This window comes from Diorhabda sublineata, chromosome 2 (genome assembly GCF_026230105.1).
Source record: "Diorhabda sublineata isolate icDioSubl1.1 chromosome 2, icDioSubl1.1, whole genome shotgun sequence".
In the NCBI taxonomy this organism is placed as follows: Eukaryota; Metazoa; Arthropoda; class Insecta; order Coleoptera; family Chrysomelidae; genus Diorhabda; species Diorhabda sublineata.
The window spans coordinates 25026665-25049305 of record NC_079475.1 but is presented as its reverse complement, the minus strand read 5'-3'; the positions used below and the strand labels follow the sequence as shown (position 1 = coordinate 25049305).

General features: G+C 29.5%; 2 protein-coding genes across 7 annotated transcripts in view; both read left to right on the top strand.

Annotated features, from left to right (window-relative positions):
* The window catches only part of LOC130440697 (uncharacterized), a 57384-nt gene extending 50046 nt beyond the window's left edge, over positions 1–7338 (top strand). For 2 of the 4 annotated variants that reach the window (XM_056773979.1, XM_056773980.1), the window contains exon 8: positions 323–7333. In XM_056773979.1, the coding sequence (XP_056629957.1) occupies positions 323–1055 (733 nt within the window). In that variant the 3' untranslated portion in view covers positions 1056–7333. Of the gene's footprint in view, positions 1–322 lie in introns of all 4 variants that reach the window. The other 2 variants (XM_056773981.1, XM_056773977.1) reach the window with 2 other exon arrangements.
* Positions 7339–9032: 1694 nt separating this feature from the next.
* Positions 9033–22641, top strand: part of LOC130453343 (equilibrative nucleoside transporter 1-like) — a 29372-nt gene continuing 15763 nt past the window's right edge. For 2 of the 3 annotated variants that reach the window (XM_056793025.1, XM_056793023.1), the window contains exons 1-5: positions 9033–9540; positions 15943–16064; positions 17802–17906; positions 19731–19998; positions 21213–21263. In XM_056793025.1, coding sequence (XP_056649003.1) covers positions 15957–16064; positions 17802–17906; positions 19731–19998; positions 21213–21263 — 532 coding nt within the window. In that variant the 5' untranslated portion in view covers positions 9033–9540; positions 15943–15956. Of the gene's footprint in view, positions 9541–15711; positions 15768–15942; positions 16065–17801; positions 17907–19730; positions 19999–21212; positions 21264–22641 lie in introns of those variants that run through there. The other variant, XM_056793024.1, reaches the window with a different exon arrangement.

The window sequence follows — 22641 nt, the reverse complement described above, 5'->3', positions numbered from 1 at the left end:
TCTGTCTCCAATTCACCCTATTTTGACTATAAACCACCTGAAATAACATTACAAACAAAATATTCAAATCCATTATTTTAAAATACTCTGGTTAATTTCTAATAATCAGTACCTCAAATACTTGTAGTCTTTCAGTTAGTGCAAAACAAACGGCTCTTTAGATCAATAATTGTTGACTATATATTATTAAATATAAAGACTAGGTACTGGTCTTGCATAAAAAAAGACTGTAGAAAAATGAAAAGCCAATAAAGTTCTACTTAATAAACATTTTAAGTTTGAGAATAGTGATCACTATAATTTTTTTCCATTTTTTTTTCAGCTCTTTGTTAATAGTGTACGAAGGTAATAGTGCTATTTCTAATGGCTCAATAACAACCACAGAACCATTTTATTCGAAAGTATTAAAAAGTTGCTGCGACGACGACTGTACACAAGCATCGGAAGACAATAGTAGAGAAATTCATTACTGTTATGACGCAGATACTTCCAATTCATCAGTGGACTTCAATTCGCTCCACGAAGAAGTTTCACAAGATACTCATCACAGAGGTTTCGGCGAAGCCGCAGCACGAGGCGCTCACTCGTCATCGTTTTTTCCAATATCTGAGGAAACTGTATTCTTAAATTCTTCCCCGCCTTCCAGTATTACCCCTTCAAGCCCTTTGGATAGTTGGATGGTCTATTCAAACAGTAGCAGCAGTGAATATACCTTACCTGATCAATCAGATAGTAGTAGTTCGAACGAAGAAGTATCAGATGCTGAACTGCCATCGAGTAAACGTGATTGTAAGTTACAGTGCGCAAATCGAACTGAAGAGGAAGACGAAGATTTACTACCTGTTCCTAAAAGGATTTTTGTCGAAGATTCTTCTTCCATTTCTGGTTCCGTAAATGACGTTGACGTTAGGATAATAGATTTTGCACATACATCATTCACAAGAAATAGTGACGTTGTAGCGAAAACTGTTCATGAAGGACCTGATGGGGGTTTTTTAACTGGATTGGATAGCCTACAACGATTACTTTCACAAATTTTAGAAGTGGAAAATTGATGAAAATTTATTTTATAGGTAAACCAGAAGTTTTAAATAAATTATTTTTCCATTAAGATGGGCTGCTATTTTTGAGATTATATTGGATAAAGTTTTTAGGAGTATTAAAAAAAACACTTACATTATTGTATTTGGCATTCAATCGTTATAAAGCGGAGTAGTCTTGATAACATTTCTAATATTTATTTTAAATTTGTTAAGAGAATCTAATGCGTCAATATTTATTTTTTGGTTACTTAACACCCAACCATGTGATTTGAGATGATTAAGAACATTAAACAGTTATACCCACTCTGCTATATTTGAATTTCGATATAAATAAATTGATTGGGGTTCATTAGTTCTATAGACTTTTTTCACAAAGCCATAACAACAAAATGTAACCTGAGTTGTTTGGAGTTATTCTTAGAAATATTTTAAAAGCATTTTAAAAATCATATCTTCATATTAACTAATACCAGAATAATCTGGCAAAAATGAAAAATAACCTAAAAAGTTTTGTATTCGGGTACAGAATTTCCTTCAGATAATTTGCTTCAACAGTTTTAAAAATGGCAAATATAAAAATTATGTTACCGAAATTCATTTGCCTTATTTTTCTTTTCAAGCAGATAATAGGGAAATATGTTGATATTGATGAAAAGATGTTTTCACATGTTTTCAGGGTTTTTAGTTTTATGTTCTACCGAAGGAAGCTTGTTTCTATTGTTAGCTCATTCCATAAGTATTTACTCCATAAATATAAATATTCAGTATTAGAATTACTAGATGCTCTAGACAGGTCTAGGAATGGAAATGACGTTTACGGGCTAGTCGTATTATTCTTATCGCGCGCCTAACTACAGATTGCGATAACGGCAACATTGAAATGCGGGGTGTGTTAAATAAATAAAAGTGTTTTGTCAGACGATAACGGTTGACGGGGTATACGTGTTTCGTAGACGGGGTATATGGGTTTTGTTAATATTGGTAGGGTTGATAATGGTCCGGATGGGACCAACATCTACTAGAATTATTTCTATAAACTTTAACAGCACTTCTAAATCTAAAATCTAAAATAAGGGAAATATTTCACCATAAAACTCATTGTAGAACAAATATAGCAGGGTGTGGATAGTAATATTTGCTGATTCAACACATCTATTACCCTCATAAATACACTAACAATTAAAATATCTGATGCTTTTAAAATTTTTGACTCTCTGAAGATGATAACTTGGTTACCAAAACACGTGTTGGACAGTGTAATAGTATTGAAATAGGTACCAATATCATTATCAGAAATTTAAACAAAATTATTTATCACATTGAAAAAACTACTTAAGATAAGCAGAACGTTCAAATTGCACCCAATAGAAAGTAAATAAATATTTTTCCAGGAATATTTAATCGATTGATAGACATATTTAATAACGTGAGTGTGTTTCTTGAAATTTTATTTAAAGTATCCGATAAAAAACAGAAAATAGAGTGCAGGGTAATTGTAGAAAAAATAGGTGACTTAATTGGTATCATTTTGAAGGTTTATATTCAACTCTGTATTTATAAAATATGTTTTAACCTATTTCAGCCACTCGTTTTAAAATATACATATAAATATGCAAATAGTTAATTTATAATCAATTAATATTATAAGCAGATAAAGAATGGGAATTCCAACCAACCATTTTCAATTTACTGTAGTATTTTTGAATAGTTTATATTTTATCGATGCCAAATTGCCAAAGAAATTTCAGGATTCATTAAGGGTGTTAAATCACGTTAAATCAGTCAGCGCGGAAGATCACATACCTTTGATATGATATTAAAAAATAATAAACATTCAAGAAATAATTTGTTGAATTAAATAGTTGGCTGCAGCTTACAACTTTCCATCAGATAGTAATATCGTGAGATCGATTATGAACTATGTTCACTATCATATGGTCATAAGTACATAGTCCCCAGAATCCATTTACGTTTATGTCTTGATCACAACAATAATTTGGTTCAAGATCAATTTGAAAATTCCAGTGTTTCAAAAGCGGATTCACTGATAACATACAGTATATTCAAATTATTGATTTATCTTGATAAAAGTGATTTTGTAATTGATGTTTTTGGAACATGATAAACTATTGGAAAATGATATATTTTAATGTCAGTAGATATCTTATCTTCAATTTAATTTTCATATGCTGAACATTGAAATATGTATCCACATTCTTTAATAAATTATGTTGAAACTAATTGCAATCATAAATAGTTAGATTTGTTTCTCAGTTATCTAGTTATTGATTGAAATATAGTTTTATAAAACTTTCACGTACATGATATAAGTTGGTCAAAAATTATGTACATATATTTTTAGAGCTTTTTCTACAAATATCTACCAAACAGTTTAAATATGTAGTTCATATATTTTGAAATCATCTACATAATTTCATATGACTACTGGGTACTTTGGAAGGCAAGTAAGGGCTATTATTTCATATTTATATACTATTATCTATAACATTTGCATTATTAACTATTTGTGATGATATTACAAAAAAAATCGGTAAAATGACATTAATAACCATCATTAATCTTTCCAAAACTACCCTGTATTGATATGTAATAAGGTTGGTGGTGATATAAAATTAATGATCCTAATGTCTTAGAACTAACTCATTTAAAGGGTTATATTTCCCTTATTATTCAGTTGTCGAATATTTGTACATATTCTAATGCTAATAACAAAACACGTATAATATTCTAAGGAGATTTACTCCTTCAAATTTCAATAATCTCAAAGATCTTTTAAAATGGTACCAATGAGAATAAAAAGGTTTACTCGAATATAAAGTGTCGCTGCCAAAATTTTTTTCCACAAACATTTTACATTTCTAAATTTTAATCATAAATTCTGTATATATTATTGAAGAAAGAACTGACTGAACCGAGAATTAGTAAGTTAATGAATTAGCAAAGTATTAAATTGAGATGGACATCAATCAGTAAATTTAATGCCGGATCTTATCTACTGCCAACTTTTAACGCAGCATATGGCTCAACAATAAATCCTGCAACAGTATGGCTTTTAAATTTGTTTCATAAGTGGGTTACACAATCAGGCAACAATAGCTGACGAAATAATACGGAGTTCGTAGCGGCTTATATTGCTTTGAACAAAAATTTAGTGAGAAAAAGATTGTGGTTTCCACCTTATTTCAATAAGTGCGAAAATTTAAGTATCCACTTTCAATCTTTTTTCTCTCTTTTTTTGCGTAAGTTATCAAGTTTTTGAATATTTTGCAAGCCACACATTTCTTATACCAAATTTTTCAGCGATAACAGGTCATCAATTTTTTCTAACATTTCTATTTTCATATATTCCAGTTTCCACACTTCAGGACGTAAATGTATCTTATTAATAAAATCAATAATTATCTCACTTCATCATCTGATTTTTTTCGCAAAAACTTTCCAAAACATTTCAAATAATAACCAAAACAATGTTTTATTGCGCTGTAAAATGCAGTAGCTTTTCCAAAAATTTGAGGTTTTACTTGATTGCACTAATGGTTTTGCATTAAAATATGTCAAATGTTAACCATAGCACTCAAAATTGCATTAATATATACCCTTTGCATGTGTATCTTTTGTTATTTTCAAAATTTGGCAATCTCATCTTCATTATATATATATTCAAAAAACAGACCTTTACGTACCAATCAAGTTCCCGTTTGCTTCAAAGCTCCGGACAACATTGTTGCCAATTCTATAAAAAAGCTGAATATTTTGTAAAACTACATCGGCGATACCAAACACGTATGACTTTAGTGGCAGGTACATACTAAAATATTAACCTCTATATCTCATAGTCTGGCTGTTATTGTTTGCAATGTTGCCGGCTATTCTATTACAGCTATATATTGCATTAAAAATATCATCGGCTTAGAAGCACCATAACATCGTATCGGTTTTTAACTGTTTAAATTTTGTAATAGAAGTATGTTTTGTTCAATAAAAAACATGAGGGCAAGCCGAAGGGAAGGGGTCGCAACGAATAGTTTTTATTAACTAATAAATCCTGGGTTCGGCGGTACTGAGCTAATTTACTTTGTTAATTTATGACACTTTATATCCAATAATTCAATAAATGTATATGCGAGCAGTTATTAATTATTGTGTTCAGTTTTTATATTTGTCTTCTTGTTTGAGTAAAATGTTTGGGAAAAAAAGTAAGTCATTTTATTTTATTGGGCAAATGCAAATATACAATAGCCCATATAGTAAAATGACAATATTAAATAGTAAATATCTTAGTGTGAATACAATCAAAGTATTATTTTTTGCATTCTAATAGATGGAAGGTTCCACTTTTCATCAGGTGCTTACAAAACTTGAATTTTAAAATAGATTTCATTTTTAGAATTTGTTTTTTTTCCAAAAAAATTTTCATTAATGTTAAGATAAAAGCAGGCAGAAGTTTTTTATCTAGATGTATAGGTGGTATTGTGACTTTGGTTATTTCTTCTATTTATGTTAGAAAGGATCCTTTAATGTTTGAATCTGTGATTTTTAAATAGTTCGTATTAATATGAAAGACGGATGAATGTAATTTCTAGACATTCCGAATTTTTTATCATAAAACTTATCTTTGACGTCGGAAGTGAATTTACAAGAAAAGAACTTAAATTATTTTATTTCATGACAATCAATGAGATTAAATATTATTAGAATATTAAAAAAAATTGCCATATTTTGACATAGACCGAAATAGGTCAAACATCAGTTTTTACCTATTATTCTAAACTTATTTTCTATATCAAACAAGATTTAAAATCAAGACGATTCATCCAGAGAAAAATAAAAAGGTCTAATAACAGAGCTTAGTACCAAATAATAGAACTGAAAATTGGAAAATGTTCTCCTCTCAACTATCTATTAGTAGATAGCTTCACAATAATACTCCAATTAAAAATCAGAGAAAAAACTCAATTTAAACGAGAATGTGTTGTTGTTATTACATAAAATTCATTAATTTATTATTTTAGCCCATTGTTCACCTGTTTTGTGAATATTGTTGGAATATGTACTAAAACTTTATAAAGAAGCATAGTTAGACACTATTTGTCATTTAGATATGTTATATAAGAATAAAACTTTACGACTTTGATTGGTCGAAGCAATATTATGCAACCCAACGAAGTTTGTAAAAAATTTTGTCACACCGGTTTTTCCCCCAATAGTAGTCTGAAAAATTTTCATCCTTTATAATAAATAAGCTCTTCATGTGTTCATTTTTATATGTTGACTCAATTACACATTCTATTTGTAAAATGCATTCAAACACTAAAATTTGATTTTAATAGGTTTTGGAAATTGTCAATGATATTAGTAACTAAATTAACTAGCTAAAACATTGAATAAGCAAAGGAAACAGTTTTTTCTTAAATTTATTATGATTATAGATAGTTCTATTTTAATAAATGATTTACTTAATATGATAATAATTTAATAGAAAATATGCTAATTTTGGCCATTATTAAAATATAATCTGACGTGCAAAATTATGGAAATTATATGAATATCAAACTAGAATCTGTTTCAACCATACAAAGATCTCTATTCATCATATTTCAAATTTAATAATAGAAAGTCCTTGTATGATTAAAACAGATGGTATTTTGATATACATATGGTAATTCCATATACTTATCAGAGTGCGGTTATATTCTGATAATGACTGAAATTATGCCCAAAAGGGGGAAACATATTTTATTAAAATATTCATTTTTTATATGTAATCGAGATTATTTATTCATAAGAAGATACCTATTAGAAAAGACCTACGTATTAAAATATCTGCATTTATGTTCATGAAATTTGAATGAAAAAAAAAAATAAAATAATTCCACTTGGCAACTTGAGAAAATAACTGAAAAAAAATAATGTAAGAACTCACAAATTTAAAAAAACACGTTACGAGTCATTCCAATATTAATTATTTAATCCAATTAGATGATGTTTAGGAATATCATTGATTTCTGTTTTTCAAAATACTTGTATATAATTATTGGGACTTAAGGCTTGATCTCCTTCCTAATAAACATAATATGGTTTGTTGTTAAATTGGATGAATGTTTATTACTTTAAGAAATATTTATGTTTTTGTAATTGTTTTCAATAAAATTAAATCACATAGAATTGAGTTCCTTTCTACCTGTACTTAATAATAAAAATATTTAAATAATTATAACGTATTTCATTTCATATCCCCCTTTCAGTGTGGTGTTATTTTGTGATGTCTATTGAGACTATTATCAGTTTTTTATTGTACTCCTATCCGACTTCTTCTAGGATCAAATCGAACTAAATTAGTGTGAAAGGTATTGCAATACGAATGATCACTCGTTTCTTCAGTTTTACCGGATATGAAGCAACCACATTTTACTTCTACTGACATTTCAAATCATTACTCGGACTTAAAAAGTATTCTTAATAAACGCAATTTTCACTTCCATGACTCCAAAACTCTCAATTACACTGTCCGATGTGAGTTTCCTTATCGACAATAATTTGGTTCTCAAAACCCGCGTCATACAGTCTAATTGGGAGTGTTAATTTAACAGTAGTCAATTTTATATATCAATTTGGAGGAATTAATTAGTTAGAATCTACTGTATTTGTATTAATTTATGGAAAACATACTGAATACATTGCCAATCAATATTTCTTTGCAATTGCCTTTTCGGGAGACCCATGTTCAGTTGGTCGATAGAAAATAAGCTAAAATAATTCGCGAATTGAACTGGGTTTAAACTGAGGTATATTTTCTATTTGTTACCATCAATTGGTCCTTTGAAAAGTAACATAGGTACTTAACAGTGGCATAAGGTACAACCCCGCGCGCGGCGCGGGATGGGATGGGATGTTGAAAATATAGTGTAACAATTTATTTTGAACCTCATCCCAAAGAATAGTTTCACTTATGTCATTTAACCTTGGGTTTTTTTGTGTTTGAGTATTTAATAAAACAACATTAATTCAGCGATACCTTCTATAATACAAAGTACTATAAATACACTACGATATTTTTAACCGATTGTATATTAATATCGAATATTTCCATCCTGATATCCTTATAACTTTTTCTCTTCTGAAAGACCCAAATTTTCATTACCTTATTTATACTTTTGTTAAAATGGGATGATATTCTGCTACTATTAGTACCATGATGTAAAGATTACAAGGTGTGTTCTTCTCGAGGGCTCATTTTCGACTCGTTCTGCGCATCTCTTTGGGAGCGAATTCTCATTGGCTGCTTCCCAGCAGGCGCCCTATAGCAGACTTTGTAATCTTTTATCATGTATTTAATTCAAATTTTTCAAATTGGCGCGTCGTTTTGGGAGCGAATTCTCATTGACTGCTTCCTAGCTTGTGCACAATAGCACACCTTGTAGTCTTTCCATCATGACTAATACTACTACAGAGGCGGATTTACAGATTTACTGCCTCTAGTGACCTTTGATAATTATAATAATATTTATAATTTGAAAGCTAAGGTTTTGCGTAAAAAATATTTGTCAAAGAATTTAGCAATTATTTATGTAAATACGTTCAATTATTTAGTATACTGTTTATAAAATTTGCCATATATGCTACCTTATTCAGCTTGTTTTTAAATTCACCATTATTTATGTGCCTCCGTCAAATTATCACTTCTTTTATTTTTTATTATAAGTGTAAGTATTATAAGATTATAAGTATTATAAGAAGTGGATTGTTACAAATCTCAGAATTCTTGAAATTTTTTATCGTAGCTGCTTGGTAGAAGTGGATTACTGATAAGATGGTTTGTTGACCTCATTACTATACATAGTACATCATTTGAAACAGTTGAATTACAGCAATTAATATATATATATATATATATATATATATATATATATATATATATTTTCATTAGTTATATACATAGTTACTTATTATTAAATATCGTATAATATTTCTTAATTTAGAATTTAAAATTTATTAAAAAATATTCAAAGTCAATAATAAATGAACAACTACAAAGATATTATATTCTATTTATATACTCCCTTCCAAAATTCATTAATTGCAGGTACATAAAAACGATGCTTTTGAAAAAATTCTTAATGAAGTGAATCTGCTAATAAAAAATTGTAATAAGCAATAAAATATTCTAACATATATATTATACATCAATAAACAAATATACCTTCATGAAACAACCACTAAGTCGGACATACAATTTACAAAGATTACATAGCCTAAGAATGTCAGTGCCAACTTATTTTTACTTGAATCTCACGAATTCCTTTCTTATCTTTATCAGCTTAAGATAATCAATTATGAAAAATTCCATGCTGCAAATTCTACACAATTATTTGACAGTTATACGGAAACAATTGTATCTGAGAAGTTACATATCTCTCTAATTCGCTATATTTGGACGAAAATTTCAGTTTACATAGGCATATCAGATTCAAAGTTGGTTAGTATACTTATTGTTTGTTTATTCACTCTTACATTTATTGAAGTGATGGAAGTAGTTATTTTTGAAAATATATAACTTTAAGATTTATATACTGTAACTAGGGTTGCCACTTGTACTATAATATATAGAATATTTTGGGTAAACATACGTACATACTGTTGAAGAAATATATAATACGTAAAAATACTATATTTAAATTATTAAATTGTGGATAATATGCAAATGCAATGTTTGTTACTATTAATAGTTAACTAAACCTCCACAACGTTTCCTTTCAGTGTCTGGTCTGAGTGCAGACAATACTAATGCAATTTTGTGTTGTTTTTTTAAATAATTAACTTATAGTCTTCCTTCTTATACACCTTTATTTGTCAACTCCATGTACAATACAAATCATATTAATATATCATCTTAACCTTAATGATGAATCATTCTCGATAATTCTCTATGATTCTCACTAACTGACTTCTTCTTTTTTTATTTTCATATATCTTAACAGTAGGCCAGAAAGTAAAAAAACTAATACCTATATTATTAAACACAAACCAGAAAAGTATTATTTTTAACACCCTCTCTTAATACTTTTCTATGAAATTTCAAATATTATATTTTGATTTTTTTCTTTTATTAACATTAATAATAAACAAAATATCTTGACATAAATTTAAATAATCTCTATTCTTATAAAACTGTCTTTTGTGGAGCCCCTTTGTTAAAATGTCTGCTACTTGATTTTTTAGTTCCAATAAAAGTTAATTCCATTTTCTTTGTATTTAAAATGTCACACACAAAGTTGTATTTTATATCTATATGTTTTACACGTTTGTTATTTTCGGGATTTTTTATCAAAGCTATACATCCTTGATTGTCCTCATATATTTTAAAATTTTGAATATTGACTTTCATATCAAACAATAATTTCTTAAACCATAAGCAATCTTGTACTGCGGAACATAATGCCACTAACTCAGCTTCTGAGCTTGAAAGAGTCACACAATTTTGTTTTCTTGTTACCCACATCACTATATTACCAAATAATTTAATTAAATATCCTGACACTGATTTTCTATCTACCACTTCACTTCCCCAATCAGAATCCACATAACACTCAAACAAACTCTCATTATTTTTTCTTTCAAATTTTAAATGCATATTAACTGTTCCTTTTAAATATCTTAAAATTCTTTTTAATCCTGTCCACACCAAACTATTATTTTTATCTTGAAATCTACTTAAATAATTTACTGAGTAACTGATATCTGGTCTTGTTCCAAGCATCAGATACATTAAACATCCAATTAGTTGTCTTACTGGTAGTGTGCATTCATCATCTTTATTTTCAAAAATATTAAACTTTGGATCTATAGGTGTTGCTGTGGGATTGCAATTATCAAAATTAAATCTTTCTAATATTCCAAGTAAATATCTTCTTTGACTTAATTCCAAGATTCCTTCTTCTTTAATATAATTTACTTCAAGTCCTAGAAAACTCTTTAAATCTCCTTTATCTTTTATATCAAAACATCTCATTAAATCATTTTTACAAATTTCAATTTTATTTAATTTTTGCCCTGCTAATATGATATCATCCACGTAGAGTAATAAATACATAATTTGTTTATCTTCATCAACTTTTGTATATAGACAATAATCAGTTTCTGATCTTGTAAAACCTAAATTTAATAAATATGTATTTATTTTTATATTCCAGCATTTTGCAGCTTGTTTTAAGCCATAAAGAGCTTTATTCAATTTTAAAACACATCCTGGTTTACAATTTACCCTCTCTGGCGCATAAACATATATTTCTTCTTTTAAATCTCCATTTAGAAATGCCGTTTTCACATCAAGTTGTTTTATATAATATCCATATTGATTGCTCACTGTTAGAAGAGTCCTTATTGTTGTCATTTTTGCCACAGGTGAATATATATCATCATAATCATAAGTATTTCTCTGTCCACATCCTCGTACTAATCTCGCTTTGTATCTGTCTTCCATTATTGTTTCTAATGGTTTCTTAGCAAATACCCATTTAGCTGTCAAAATTTCTGCTTTTTCCGGTTTCTCTACTTCATTCCATGTCTCATTTTTCTCAATTGAATCAATTTCCCTTTTCATAGCCTGTATCCACATATTTTTGTCACTTCTATTATCTATTTCCTCCACTGTCTCTGGTACTTTTTCTACAAATGATACTGTATCAAATGCCATATATAATTCATAATCATTATATTTTTCTGGAATTTTGACTTTCCTTTTTATTCTTTCAAAATTTTTTCTTTTATGAGCTTCATCATTACTCTCATCTTCTTCGGATTCTATTTCAGCGTTTTCTTCTAAACTGTTTTTGTTCTCTATTATTTATTTCAATACTTGCCTTTTTTATTTTATAAATAAAATCAGTTTCATTAAATATAACATCTCGTGCTACTATCACCCTTTTTCCTTTTATACTCCACAATCTATAACCTGTATTTGTATATCCTATAAAAATCATTTTTTCAGAAACTGGATCAAACTTTTCTCTAAATTGTTTTTGTATATGAGCATATGCTGTACATCCAAATATCTTAATATTTTTTATATCAGGTTTTTTACCATACCACAATTCTGCTGGTGTAACATTTTCTAAATGTTTGCTAGGGCTACGATTTAAAATATAAGCAGCTACTCTAATGCTCTCATTCCAAAATGTTTTTGGCAGGTTGGCTTCTTCTATCATTGTTCTTGCCTTTTCCAACAAACTTCTATTAAACCTCTCAGCCTTACCATTCTGCTGTGGCGTATATGGTATTGTATAATCTAAAACAGTTCCATTTGATTTACATAAATCTTTTATATCTTTGGAAATATATTCCCCTCCATTGTCACATCTTAGCACTGCCAATTTTATGTTAAATTTTGATTGTACCATATTTACATATTCTTCAAAACACTTAAACACCTCATCTTTACCTTTTATGATATACACTGTACAAAAATTAGAAAAATCATCCACAAATGTAACAAAATATTTACCCCCATCGTGACTTAGTGGCGTTATTGGTCCAACAACATCAGTATGAACAATCTCTAATAATCTTTTTGCATGTGATCTTGTTTCAAATCTAAGTTTTGTCATTTTACCTTTTACACAGGCTTCACAAAAATCAATTTTATTTACATTTACATTTTCCAAACCTTTTACCATTCTTTTATCAACTAATAACTTTAAATTTGCATTACATATATGCCCTAATCTTTTATGCCACATCATTGATTCATTGTCATCATTTTCAATCATAAAACATCGATTTTCTATCTTATACTCAAAAATAATCTCATAAAGCCTGTTTCTAAATCCTACTCCTATCAATTTATTTTCATTATATAAACTAACCTGACCACCCTCAAAAACTACAGATACATTAGACATTTCTAATCTTTTTACTGATAATAAATTCTTCCTTAAATTTGGAACGTAAAAAACATTTTTTATTATGCATTCAATGATCTTTCCATTTATTTTACTCAAAACTTTAATATTTCCAATACCTATTGCCCTCATATATTCATTATTCTTTGCTACTGCTATGTTAATTGGTGTTTTTAATTCTAAATATTCATAAAAATATTTGTTATTATTTACTAAATGATCTGTACAGCCTGAATCTATATAGAATGAGATATTATCGTTACTTACAATCTTACTTTCATTACCATTCATCAAAAAACATATTCCATCTTGCTCTTCCTGATCTTCTGAACTTTGTTTCTTGTTCACCTCTACATGATTTCCCTGATTTCTGTAGTTTGTATGATAACTTCTACCTCGAGTGAAACCTCTACTTGGAGTTGCATATCCTCGAAAACCTCCTCTACTATAACCACCTCTATAATTTCCTCTGAAACTACCTCTTGTAAAACCACCTTGCACAACTCTTGAATTTGATTGCCCTGGTACACTTTCTTTACAGTCTTTTTGCATATGTCCTTCCTTGTGACACCGGAAACACTATATTTCTAGTATTTGTAGTATTAAATACTGCTGATTTTTGTTCATAAGTTGATTGTTCAGATTTTAATGCTTTTCTTCTTTCTACTTCACTTCTAAATTTTCTTTTGACGAAATCTATTGTTAACACTTTAGGATCCATATTCTCTAATATTGTTATAACTGTTTCAAAACTTGGAGGCATCCCCATCATTAACATACATACAATGTCCTCATCACTCATAACAGCCCCTGTAGCTCTTATCTTCCTAACAAGATCATCAAATTCTGTCAAATAACCTTCCAAATCTTCATTCTCTTTTAATTTTAATGACATTAACATTCTTCTTAGCATCATTTGCCCGGGTAATCCTTTTTTTTCATAAATATCTCCTAAAGCTTGCCATATACCATAGGCTGTATTTTTCTCCGTTACAAATTCTAATTGCTTATCATCCAAACATTGTATTATCAATGACTTACATAACTTATCTTTTTTCATAGCTTCCTTTTTGTCTTTTTCCACTGTATAATCTGATTCCACAAATTCTTTTTCTATCCATTCTGCCACATCTTTTTCTTCTAGTAATATTTTCACTCTAAATTTCCATGAGTAATAATTTTCACCATTCAATAGTTCTATGTTATAAATATTTTTTATTTGTGAATTAGCCATTTTCTTTATATTTTAATTATCCACAGAATCACCTGGGCCCATAACCTGTTGTTTTTTTAAATAATTAACTTATAGTCTTCCTTCTTATACACCTTTATTTGTCAACTCCATGTACAATACAAATCATATTAATATATCATCTTAACCTTAATGATGAATCATTCTCGATAATTCTCTATGATTCTCACTAACTGACTTCTTCTTTTTTTATTTTCATATATCTTAACAGTAGGCCAGAAAGTAAAAAAACTAATACCTATATTATTAAACACAAACCAGAAAAGTATTATTTTTAACATTTTGGTGGTCGTATACATATTATACATATTAAATATTATACATATTAAAAGTATTTTGATGATGATAGAAATCAATGGGAATACTAAAATATTTTTGCATTTTCTAAGCCATATTTTATATTAAATTGCTAGAACAATGCAAGAAGTACAAAGAAATATAATTTTTATAAAAATAATTTAGTAATAAATATATTTTTCCATTAAATACTATATTTTTTAGAAGTGTATTATAGTTGTTATAGCTTATTTTGAAAAATACTGAGTTCCGCTAAAAAATGTTGGCAACCCTAACTGTAACTATTCCGGATTAGATTTATGTCCATATTTGCTTAAGCCACTTCCATCTTGACATTGTAGTCCGTACTAATTAATGTTATTTGCCTTTTATTTGCTGAATATTAATTATGAATGTCGATCATGGAAGTAGGAAAGGTTTCTACTTCCACGACATCTACATGTATCAAACTCGTCGGTGAAAGATGGAATATATCTGAATAATTGAATAATATACTTTCTGACTTTCGTCGGTAGATGTTGACAAGCATATATGGTTCTGGTGAGTGATGAAAACGACAGGTTTATACGGGCGTGCTAGATTACGACATTTTTTGTTATCGAACTATGTCTTTCGTATCATGTTTAACATTTTCTTATATCAACTAGGAGTAGTCGAAGAAATAATTGATATTATTTTCCCAAGAAGTTAATTCTGTTGGAGAAAAAAGAAACTGGTTGCGATAGTTTCATTGGGGAAGATAGGGACATTTCAACGCGGGGTATGGTTTATTTTGGGTGTGGCTGTGTAGGACTAAGGTTGAGGTGTTTACAAATAATAATGATGTGGATAGCCAAAAGACCGGTTGCAACCTAGCGCTCCATAAATTTTAATAATTATTGAGCACATTACGAGTAATCGTTAATCTCTGCAAGAATATCTAGTATCCCAAAAAGAGAATCTGTTTCTCCAAGTAACGTAAATGTTACTCCTAATATGGCAGATACTGTACGAACAAATAGTTGTGTAAATATTCTTTTCTAATTAAAAATACTTATTTTGCAACATTCACCGTCAATATATGCAAGTGTCGACATTTACTTATGAAAGCGATTACAGGGTTTTTAGATTGTCGAAAACTCTACTAAATATCATTGCATATTATCTGTGATTACGATTGATAGCGATTTGAGTGAACATGTTTAGTTGCACGAATCAAATAGCAGCAGCTGGCTGGTACTTTACAGAATTTCGAGAATCGATTGACGAAGTTTTTATGTAATTCAATTATAATTGTTTTTGTTGTTTGTTACAAAAACTAAAAACCACATTACACGTGAAAATATAATCATATAAATGCGATCGAACGTTTGAAATTTATTTTGCCTTACCTTTTCTTCGTTCCCTAATTTTTTATTACTGTGAAACTAGTTGAAATTTTTTTTCATTTTAGGAAGGAAAGTTATCATGAGTACAGTTGTACCAAAAGATACTTACGTAATGAGTTATGGAGTTTTTTACCTTTTAGGAATAATGCTTGTAGTACCTCACTTTTTTTATTTGAATGCATTTGATGTGAGTAGATAATCAGTACTAGAATATTTTGATAAAATATGTCATTTTATCGTTCCTACAAAAAGCACTTTTAATAATATAACTTAAGTTCTAACACCACGTAAGTCAAAAATGACTTTTGAGGAGAGCCAAAAGCTCTGTGCTTCTTTATATATCGCGACCATAATACACATATTTTTTTTGAGAATTTATTAACACAGATTGATTTGATTTCTATCGAATTACATGCAGAAATAAAAAAGGCATTTTTTGGACTTACGCAGAACTTAAGCGACAGTATGCATGTCAAGTAAATATATTAAATTAACAACATTTACAATGTACACATACAATAATTCTAATAATTGTTGTGCCACATTTGTTTCAATCACAATATGATGTTTCATAAATACCGAATGGAATTATTAACTATGGTGAAATTGATACTTTGTACAACAGCTACCCGAGGACCAATTGGTTTTAACATTATCCTGCCATTTTGACCGTAGGTAAACTATTGAGACCCCTCCATAACACGGTAGTTTTATTTAGCGTTTTCATACAAAGTGATTTCCTATATAACGAGGAATTTCCTTACGATATAATTCTGTACTATAAAATTTATAATTTGAGAGTTAACAATAATTTCGCGTTTACATATTGTGTCAATTAGGAAAATTCAAATGCAAACCAGATATGAAATATTGGAAAGATTTTTTTATTTTAAAATCTGTGGTGTTAATGTTTCTATTTGCTCAAGATGAAATAGGTCTTTGTCCATCTCTCTCCGACATTAATCGATTGGAATCTTTTTACAGGAAAGTTTGTTAGATATTTCAAGTTTGGCGTATAGCTGAAATTTTTATAACTATAGACGAATAAAAAGATACTCTTAAGTAAAAATATTGATTAATTAGAACATTCTTATAAAAAAATGTATTGGAACGTTATTTAAGACTGCGAATCTGGAAGGAACTGTTGTTTAGTTACACATTTACGGAAGTTACCGTTTAAGTTTCTATAAAAAGTGAAACGAACAAGTTTGAGTGTTTTGTTGCTTTTCGAAATATTCGCCTTTAAGGCCTACATTTTTGCATACGAGCAAACTAATTCTTGAAACATTTTTCCCACTCTAAAGTTGATATCGTAGCAGTATGGTTTTGGAATTCTTCAACAGCTTTTTGAGGTGATGAAATATCTCGTTGTTTGAGGTGCTTTATGGGAACTGGCATGCGGAATCAATCTGGAACAACAACAGTTACGCGAGGCGATTTTATGCATTGTTTTGTACAAGTCCTTTTTTAAAGTCTAAAAAATCATACAACGTTATCCTTCACGGATGATTGCACAAACTTGTTTTACTCCTCTTTAGACAACGTTCGTGTTAAAAATTTCTTTTTCTCGTATTTCTATCCAGTATCTACCATCTCATGCTGTACGTTTTTCCCTTATTTGTTATGAAACTTCAACCTAACCTATAATATTCAACGGATATTCCATTAGTTTTGATATAGTACATTTTCAAAATAGAAATTAGACACACTACATACTTAACTTACTAGCAATTATTATGTAGCAACTTTGTATAACAGTTTGAGGGAATAGTGCATCATATTGGCTGTTCTAATTCTAAATGGCAATTTTACATGTTCGACACCTGCACAGCCGAATAACAAAAAAAAAATAACGTAATTCTAATTTCATGACGACAAGGCGGTAACGTGTTAAAGCCGTATAATTGGGTTTTTTACGTTTCAGTTTTGGATGTACAGATTTGATGAAAACCGCAATAATAACCGTAAGAATATGAATTCGTCGTTAATTACACTGGGAAACAAATTCTCAATGACACCGTTCAATAAGGTATGTGAGCTTGTGTAGTATTTGGATAGTAATTCTAATCTTACTTGAATAAGTAGAAAATACGTCAAAATCAAAAATAGCAAAGGACCCTGTCTACATTCAAATGGTCGCGAAAATGTCTTGATTGTTTCTTTGTTTCAAGAGTGTAGTAGTGTATATAAGTTTCATCTACATTTCATCTGGATGTCGCAAGTTTTGCTTGTCGTCAGATAAGCTGCCCAATATTTTACGGTATAAGGATGCAGACTCTCCGTACACAATTTATAACTATTTTTTATTCCTGTTTAGTGTTAAAATGAAAAATTGAAAGCTTACAAACGATTAACGTTATTAGATAGACACAAAAACACGAGCACAACACTACGATAATGAAATTTTAAAATAAACTCAACAATAATGGTGTGGGGACAAAAAAATCCGTAGGTTTTTAACACAGCCTGTCAAGTAAAGTTTGCGTTGATTGAGAATGTTATTTTGGCAGTTGTCAAATGCTCGAAGTACTTATAAACGTTACATCTTTTTTAGACGTTTACTTTCAGGAATGGAAAATCTCAAAGAAAACGTGAAATAATTGCCAAGTTTTATGAACAAAATCGAGATCTAGAAAATTGTTCACGGTTAATCACTTTGCAAGAATGGGCATAACCAGACAAACAATTTATGAAATCTGTTGATTCGATTGAAAGAAAAAACTGAGAATCAGTCAGTTTGAGAAAATTGGATAGAAAATTCAAAATCGATACGAAATATGTAAGCAAACTTCTAAAGAAACAAAATGTAGTTCAACAATCAAGAAAATCTGCAGCCAAATATTCTGAAAAGCAACACCAAACCAAAAATCAAAACTTAGTACATATTTTACTTTTGAAGGGAGTGAAACTGAAAATAATAACATTTATTATCGCCAGAGAGACGAAGAAATAAATTCATAAATTTATTTCAAAAGATACAAAGAGTTCAACTCGAAAGTGTTGGTATGGTTGGTACCACTCCTTAGCATAAATTTGTTCTCTTGGAAATTCTGTAACGGCCAAAATATATAAATAAGGGGTAAAAAGCATCCTGGAGGAAATTTTGTGCTTTGGCCAGAAATGGCAACTGTTCATTATGTAAGGGACGTTGTGGGAGCTTTTGCGCAGTTCAATATTCCGATTATTGAGAGGTCTAGGAACGGTCCTAATGTGACTCAACTGAGGCCAAGTGAACATTTTTGGAAAAATTTGGAACGAAATGTATATTCTTAAGCTACTATAAACGACAAATTGAAAAAAATGAGCAAACTCCTGATTCAATATTTCATAATTCAATACAACATTTAAAACCAAAAATTAGGAAAGCAAGCCCACTGGGTGCCGATTCAGTTATATAAATGTGAAGTAAAGTGATTAAATTAAAACAAACAGTTCATTTCTTGTCCCCATGCCCTTATATTAAATTATTCAGTTTTGTGTCAAATTTTTCAACTTGAAATCTACTTAAAGCGACTGAGGCTTCTTTGACCTTGAATTTTCATTGATTTTTTATTTGACTTTGGGTCATATGTGTGAAACGTTTATAAAACAAGTGGTCTGTGATCTATATTTTTGTAAGCTTCCAAGCATTTCAATTAACTTAAAATGGTAAGAACGATAAATGCAGTCGGCAACGGCGAATTTATGAATCGGCTCTAAAAAATCTATCAAGAATTAAATTATAGACGTAGTTAGTTGTTTTGTTTTGAACCAGAGAAAACTTATGTGACATTACCCTCAATGCGGCTTATTATCGTTTGCTATTTAATATGTTAACTATTTGAGACTTATTAATTTTGAAATATTATTTCAGGATATTGTTCTTAAACCAGCAAAAATAATTCTTTTTCGCTCGTTTGAAGAAGAAAATACTGAATCAACAGATCGAAATAGATTCCAAGTGAACGTTACGTCAGCATTATCTCTCAATTTTCAGACTTTGATGCTGCTTTGTCTGATATTCTTCCTTATGTATTGTAAAAAGTTACCTCCTCCCAAGAGAAGACTAGCCTGCTGTCTGTGTTCTATATCAATAATTTTTTCTATTTCCATCATCATTACACAGATCCAAGTCACGAGTAGTAAGCTATTTTCTTAAATTTGATTAAATGCTTCTTTATTTTCTTTCAGAATAGTTATAAGAAGTAAAACACTGTATTTAAATCGATGTTATTAGGTGCACGTTATATTAGATAGATGTTAAAGCTTGTTATCAAATAATAATTTTTTTCACTTCAATTATGAGAATACATGATCAATAATCTCAACTAATCAATCAATCAATAAATAGTCAGGGCCATATTCACACTGTGTCTTCTTCAGTTCAGATTAGAGAATGAGGAATCATGTACTTTCATTAAACTGATGAGATCCAATAAATCGATTCGTCTACAAACTATTCTAAAATTGGTCTCTGCTGGGTACCTGGACACTATGGAATGGACACGAACTCTTAAGCATATAAGTTTTCAAAAAAGAGGTATACGGGAAGAGGATGCTGATGAGACAGTAACAGTGTTGTTACTGATCAAATTGGTAAAAGTTGCTATTGACAGAGGTATCAAAGTCAAAAATCAGAATGTATTGTCAAGCAGAAGTGATTGCACGATATCCATAGTGATTTGACGAAGAAGAGAATACAAAAAAGATTCATGCAATACTCAACTTCTAAAACTATTTGAGGGATCACTGGACATTGTACTGTTGGCACAGGAAAGTAACAACGGATAACCATTGCATAGAGTGTACCGGTGAAGAAGAGATGATTGAGCATATACTTTGTTGGTGTCCTGCCTTGGTGGAAAAATGATGTCAAAGGCTGGGAGACGGCTCAGAATACCGGAAATGAACTCTGGCTTTCTAAATTTTGGAAAATAATTAATAATATATGGTGCGTTCCACTAAAAATTCACAGCGCCTAAAGTACTCATTTGGGAGTTCCAAATGGCGAATACGATCGTTGGTCGCGACGAGAAAGCTTTAATGATATAAAAATTGTAGCATAAAATCTTGAAGCTTTTGCCTTTGTTTTTACCTCAAAACGTTTCATAATATATTTCACTTAGGTTTACGATTATAACGCTTTAGACTAAGTGGAACGAGAAAAACCGTACCAGTTAATTGCGTTTTGTCCGATATATTCCTATAGATAAAAACGCGTATCGAAAGAAATGTGGTGTTTGTCTTGAGATAAAACTAGGTTATTTGTATCTTCTTGCAAAATAGGTATTAACGGTTCGCTCCACGTTGATCAAATTCTCAATAGTACCAAATAAAAACAAGTTTATTGTTTTAGGACCTCCTGTGCTTTTTTCAATAACGATGGTCTTTACAACTATTTTGAATTGTAAGTATGTAAGTTATTACAAATATCATTTCCGTTAAATACATATATGTATTATAATCTTGTATCTTTTCTTAATCAGTTTGTTTACACTGCACTATTCTGTTACTTTTTAACAAGTAGTTTTTTGTTCTTGATGCTGTATAAAATTAAATTCCTTAAATATGGAATAAACAATACTTACCTGAAATAGGTTAATTTCTATGTTCAAACTGACAATTTACAGTATGAAAATATTATCTCCCTCCAGCTCCCCCTCTGAGTTATAAGCACCCTCTCGAAAATTTCAAACAAAAAAGTGGGTCGTTTGGTACCTTGTTGCAGAAAAATTTTAGTCCTCTGTATTTAGCAGAAGAGATTCGAAAATACTTGATTATTTCTAGATCACATTTTAATAGACCAGACAATATTGCTGATTTAAAAGTTAGGATAACGGAAGAAATTAATAAAATAACCCCTGAGGTCATACAAAATGTTGAACAAGAATTACAAAATCGCCTCAGTTATTGTCAAGAAGTAAAAAATGGTAGGATAATGGAAGGAACAATATAACCCATAAAATGTACAGGAATTCCAAAATCCAAAAGTGAATGGTGGTCATTTTGAACATTTAATTTAATTGTGAAAAATACATTCTAAATATTATGCGACTAAATGCGACTAAATATTATGCGACATTATTATCTTCATTCTATGGAAAGGTTTGTGATAGAGACTTTATCATAATTTTACAAATTAAACATTTATTTTCTTAGTTATGATTGCACCAAACTCAAAAAAACTTTATATTGCTAAACAGACGACTAAATTCCCTTATAATTCAGAGGGAATGTTGGAGAAGTATATATTTTCATATTGTACATTGTCAATTTAAGAATAAAAATCGACCTGTTTCAGGATGTTTTCACATAGTACAAAATAACGCTAAAATTGAATTTATTCCATACATATGAACCGCATTGTACTATAAAGAGAATATCATTTATCTTTATAAATAATAATGGTAGTCAGAATAGTCTGAACTAGAGTCTAGACTAGACTAGATATTGAATCAATATTTCAATTAATTTCAATAATTAGTCTCAAGTCGTAGTATTTTTCTTGCTGAAATATATTCAAAGTTCTTCAAACTATAAATTGTAATTGAGAAACTAAGAACTTAAATCTACCTCACAGTTTTTTCGTTTGAAAGTATAGCGTAAAAAATGAAAAATATTTCAGGAATTTCATACGTAAACGAAGAGTAAGTACACCTTTTTTAACATTGAGTAATAGTTTAAGAGTGGGTCATACAAATTCGTGAATATATATTGATTACAAGACAAGTTTCAGCGATTTGAACAGTTTCCGCATAAAAATGCGCCTCAAGAAAATAACTTTT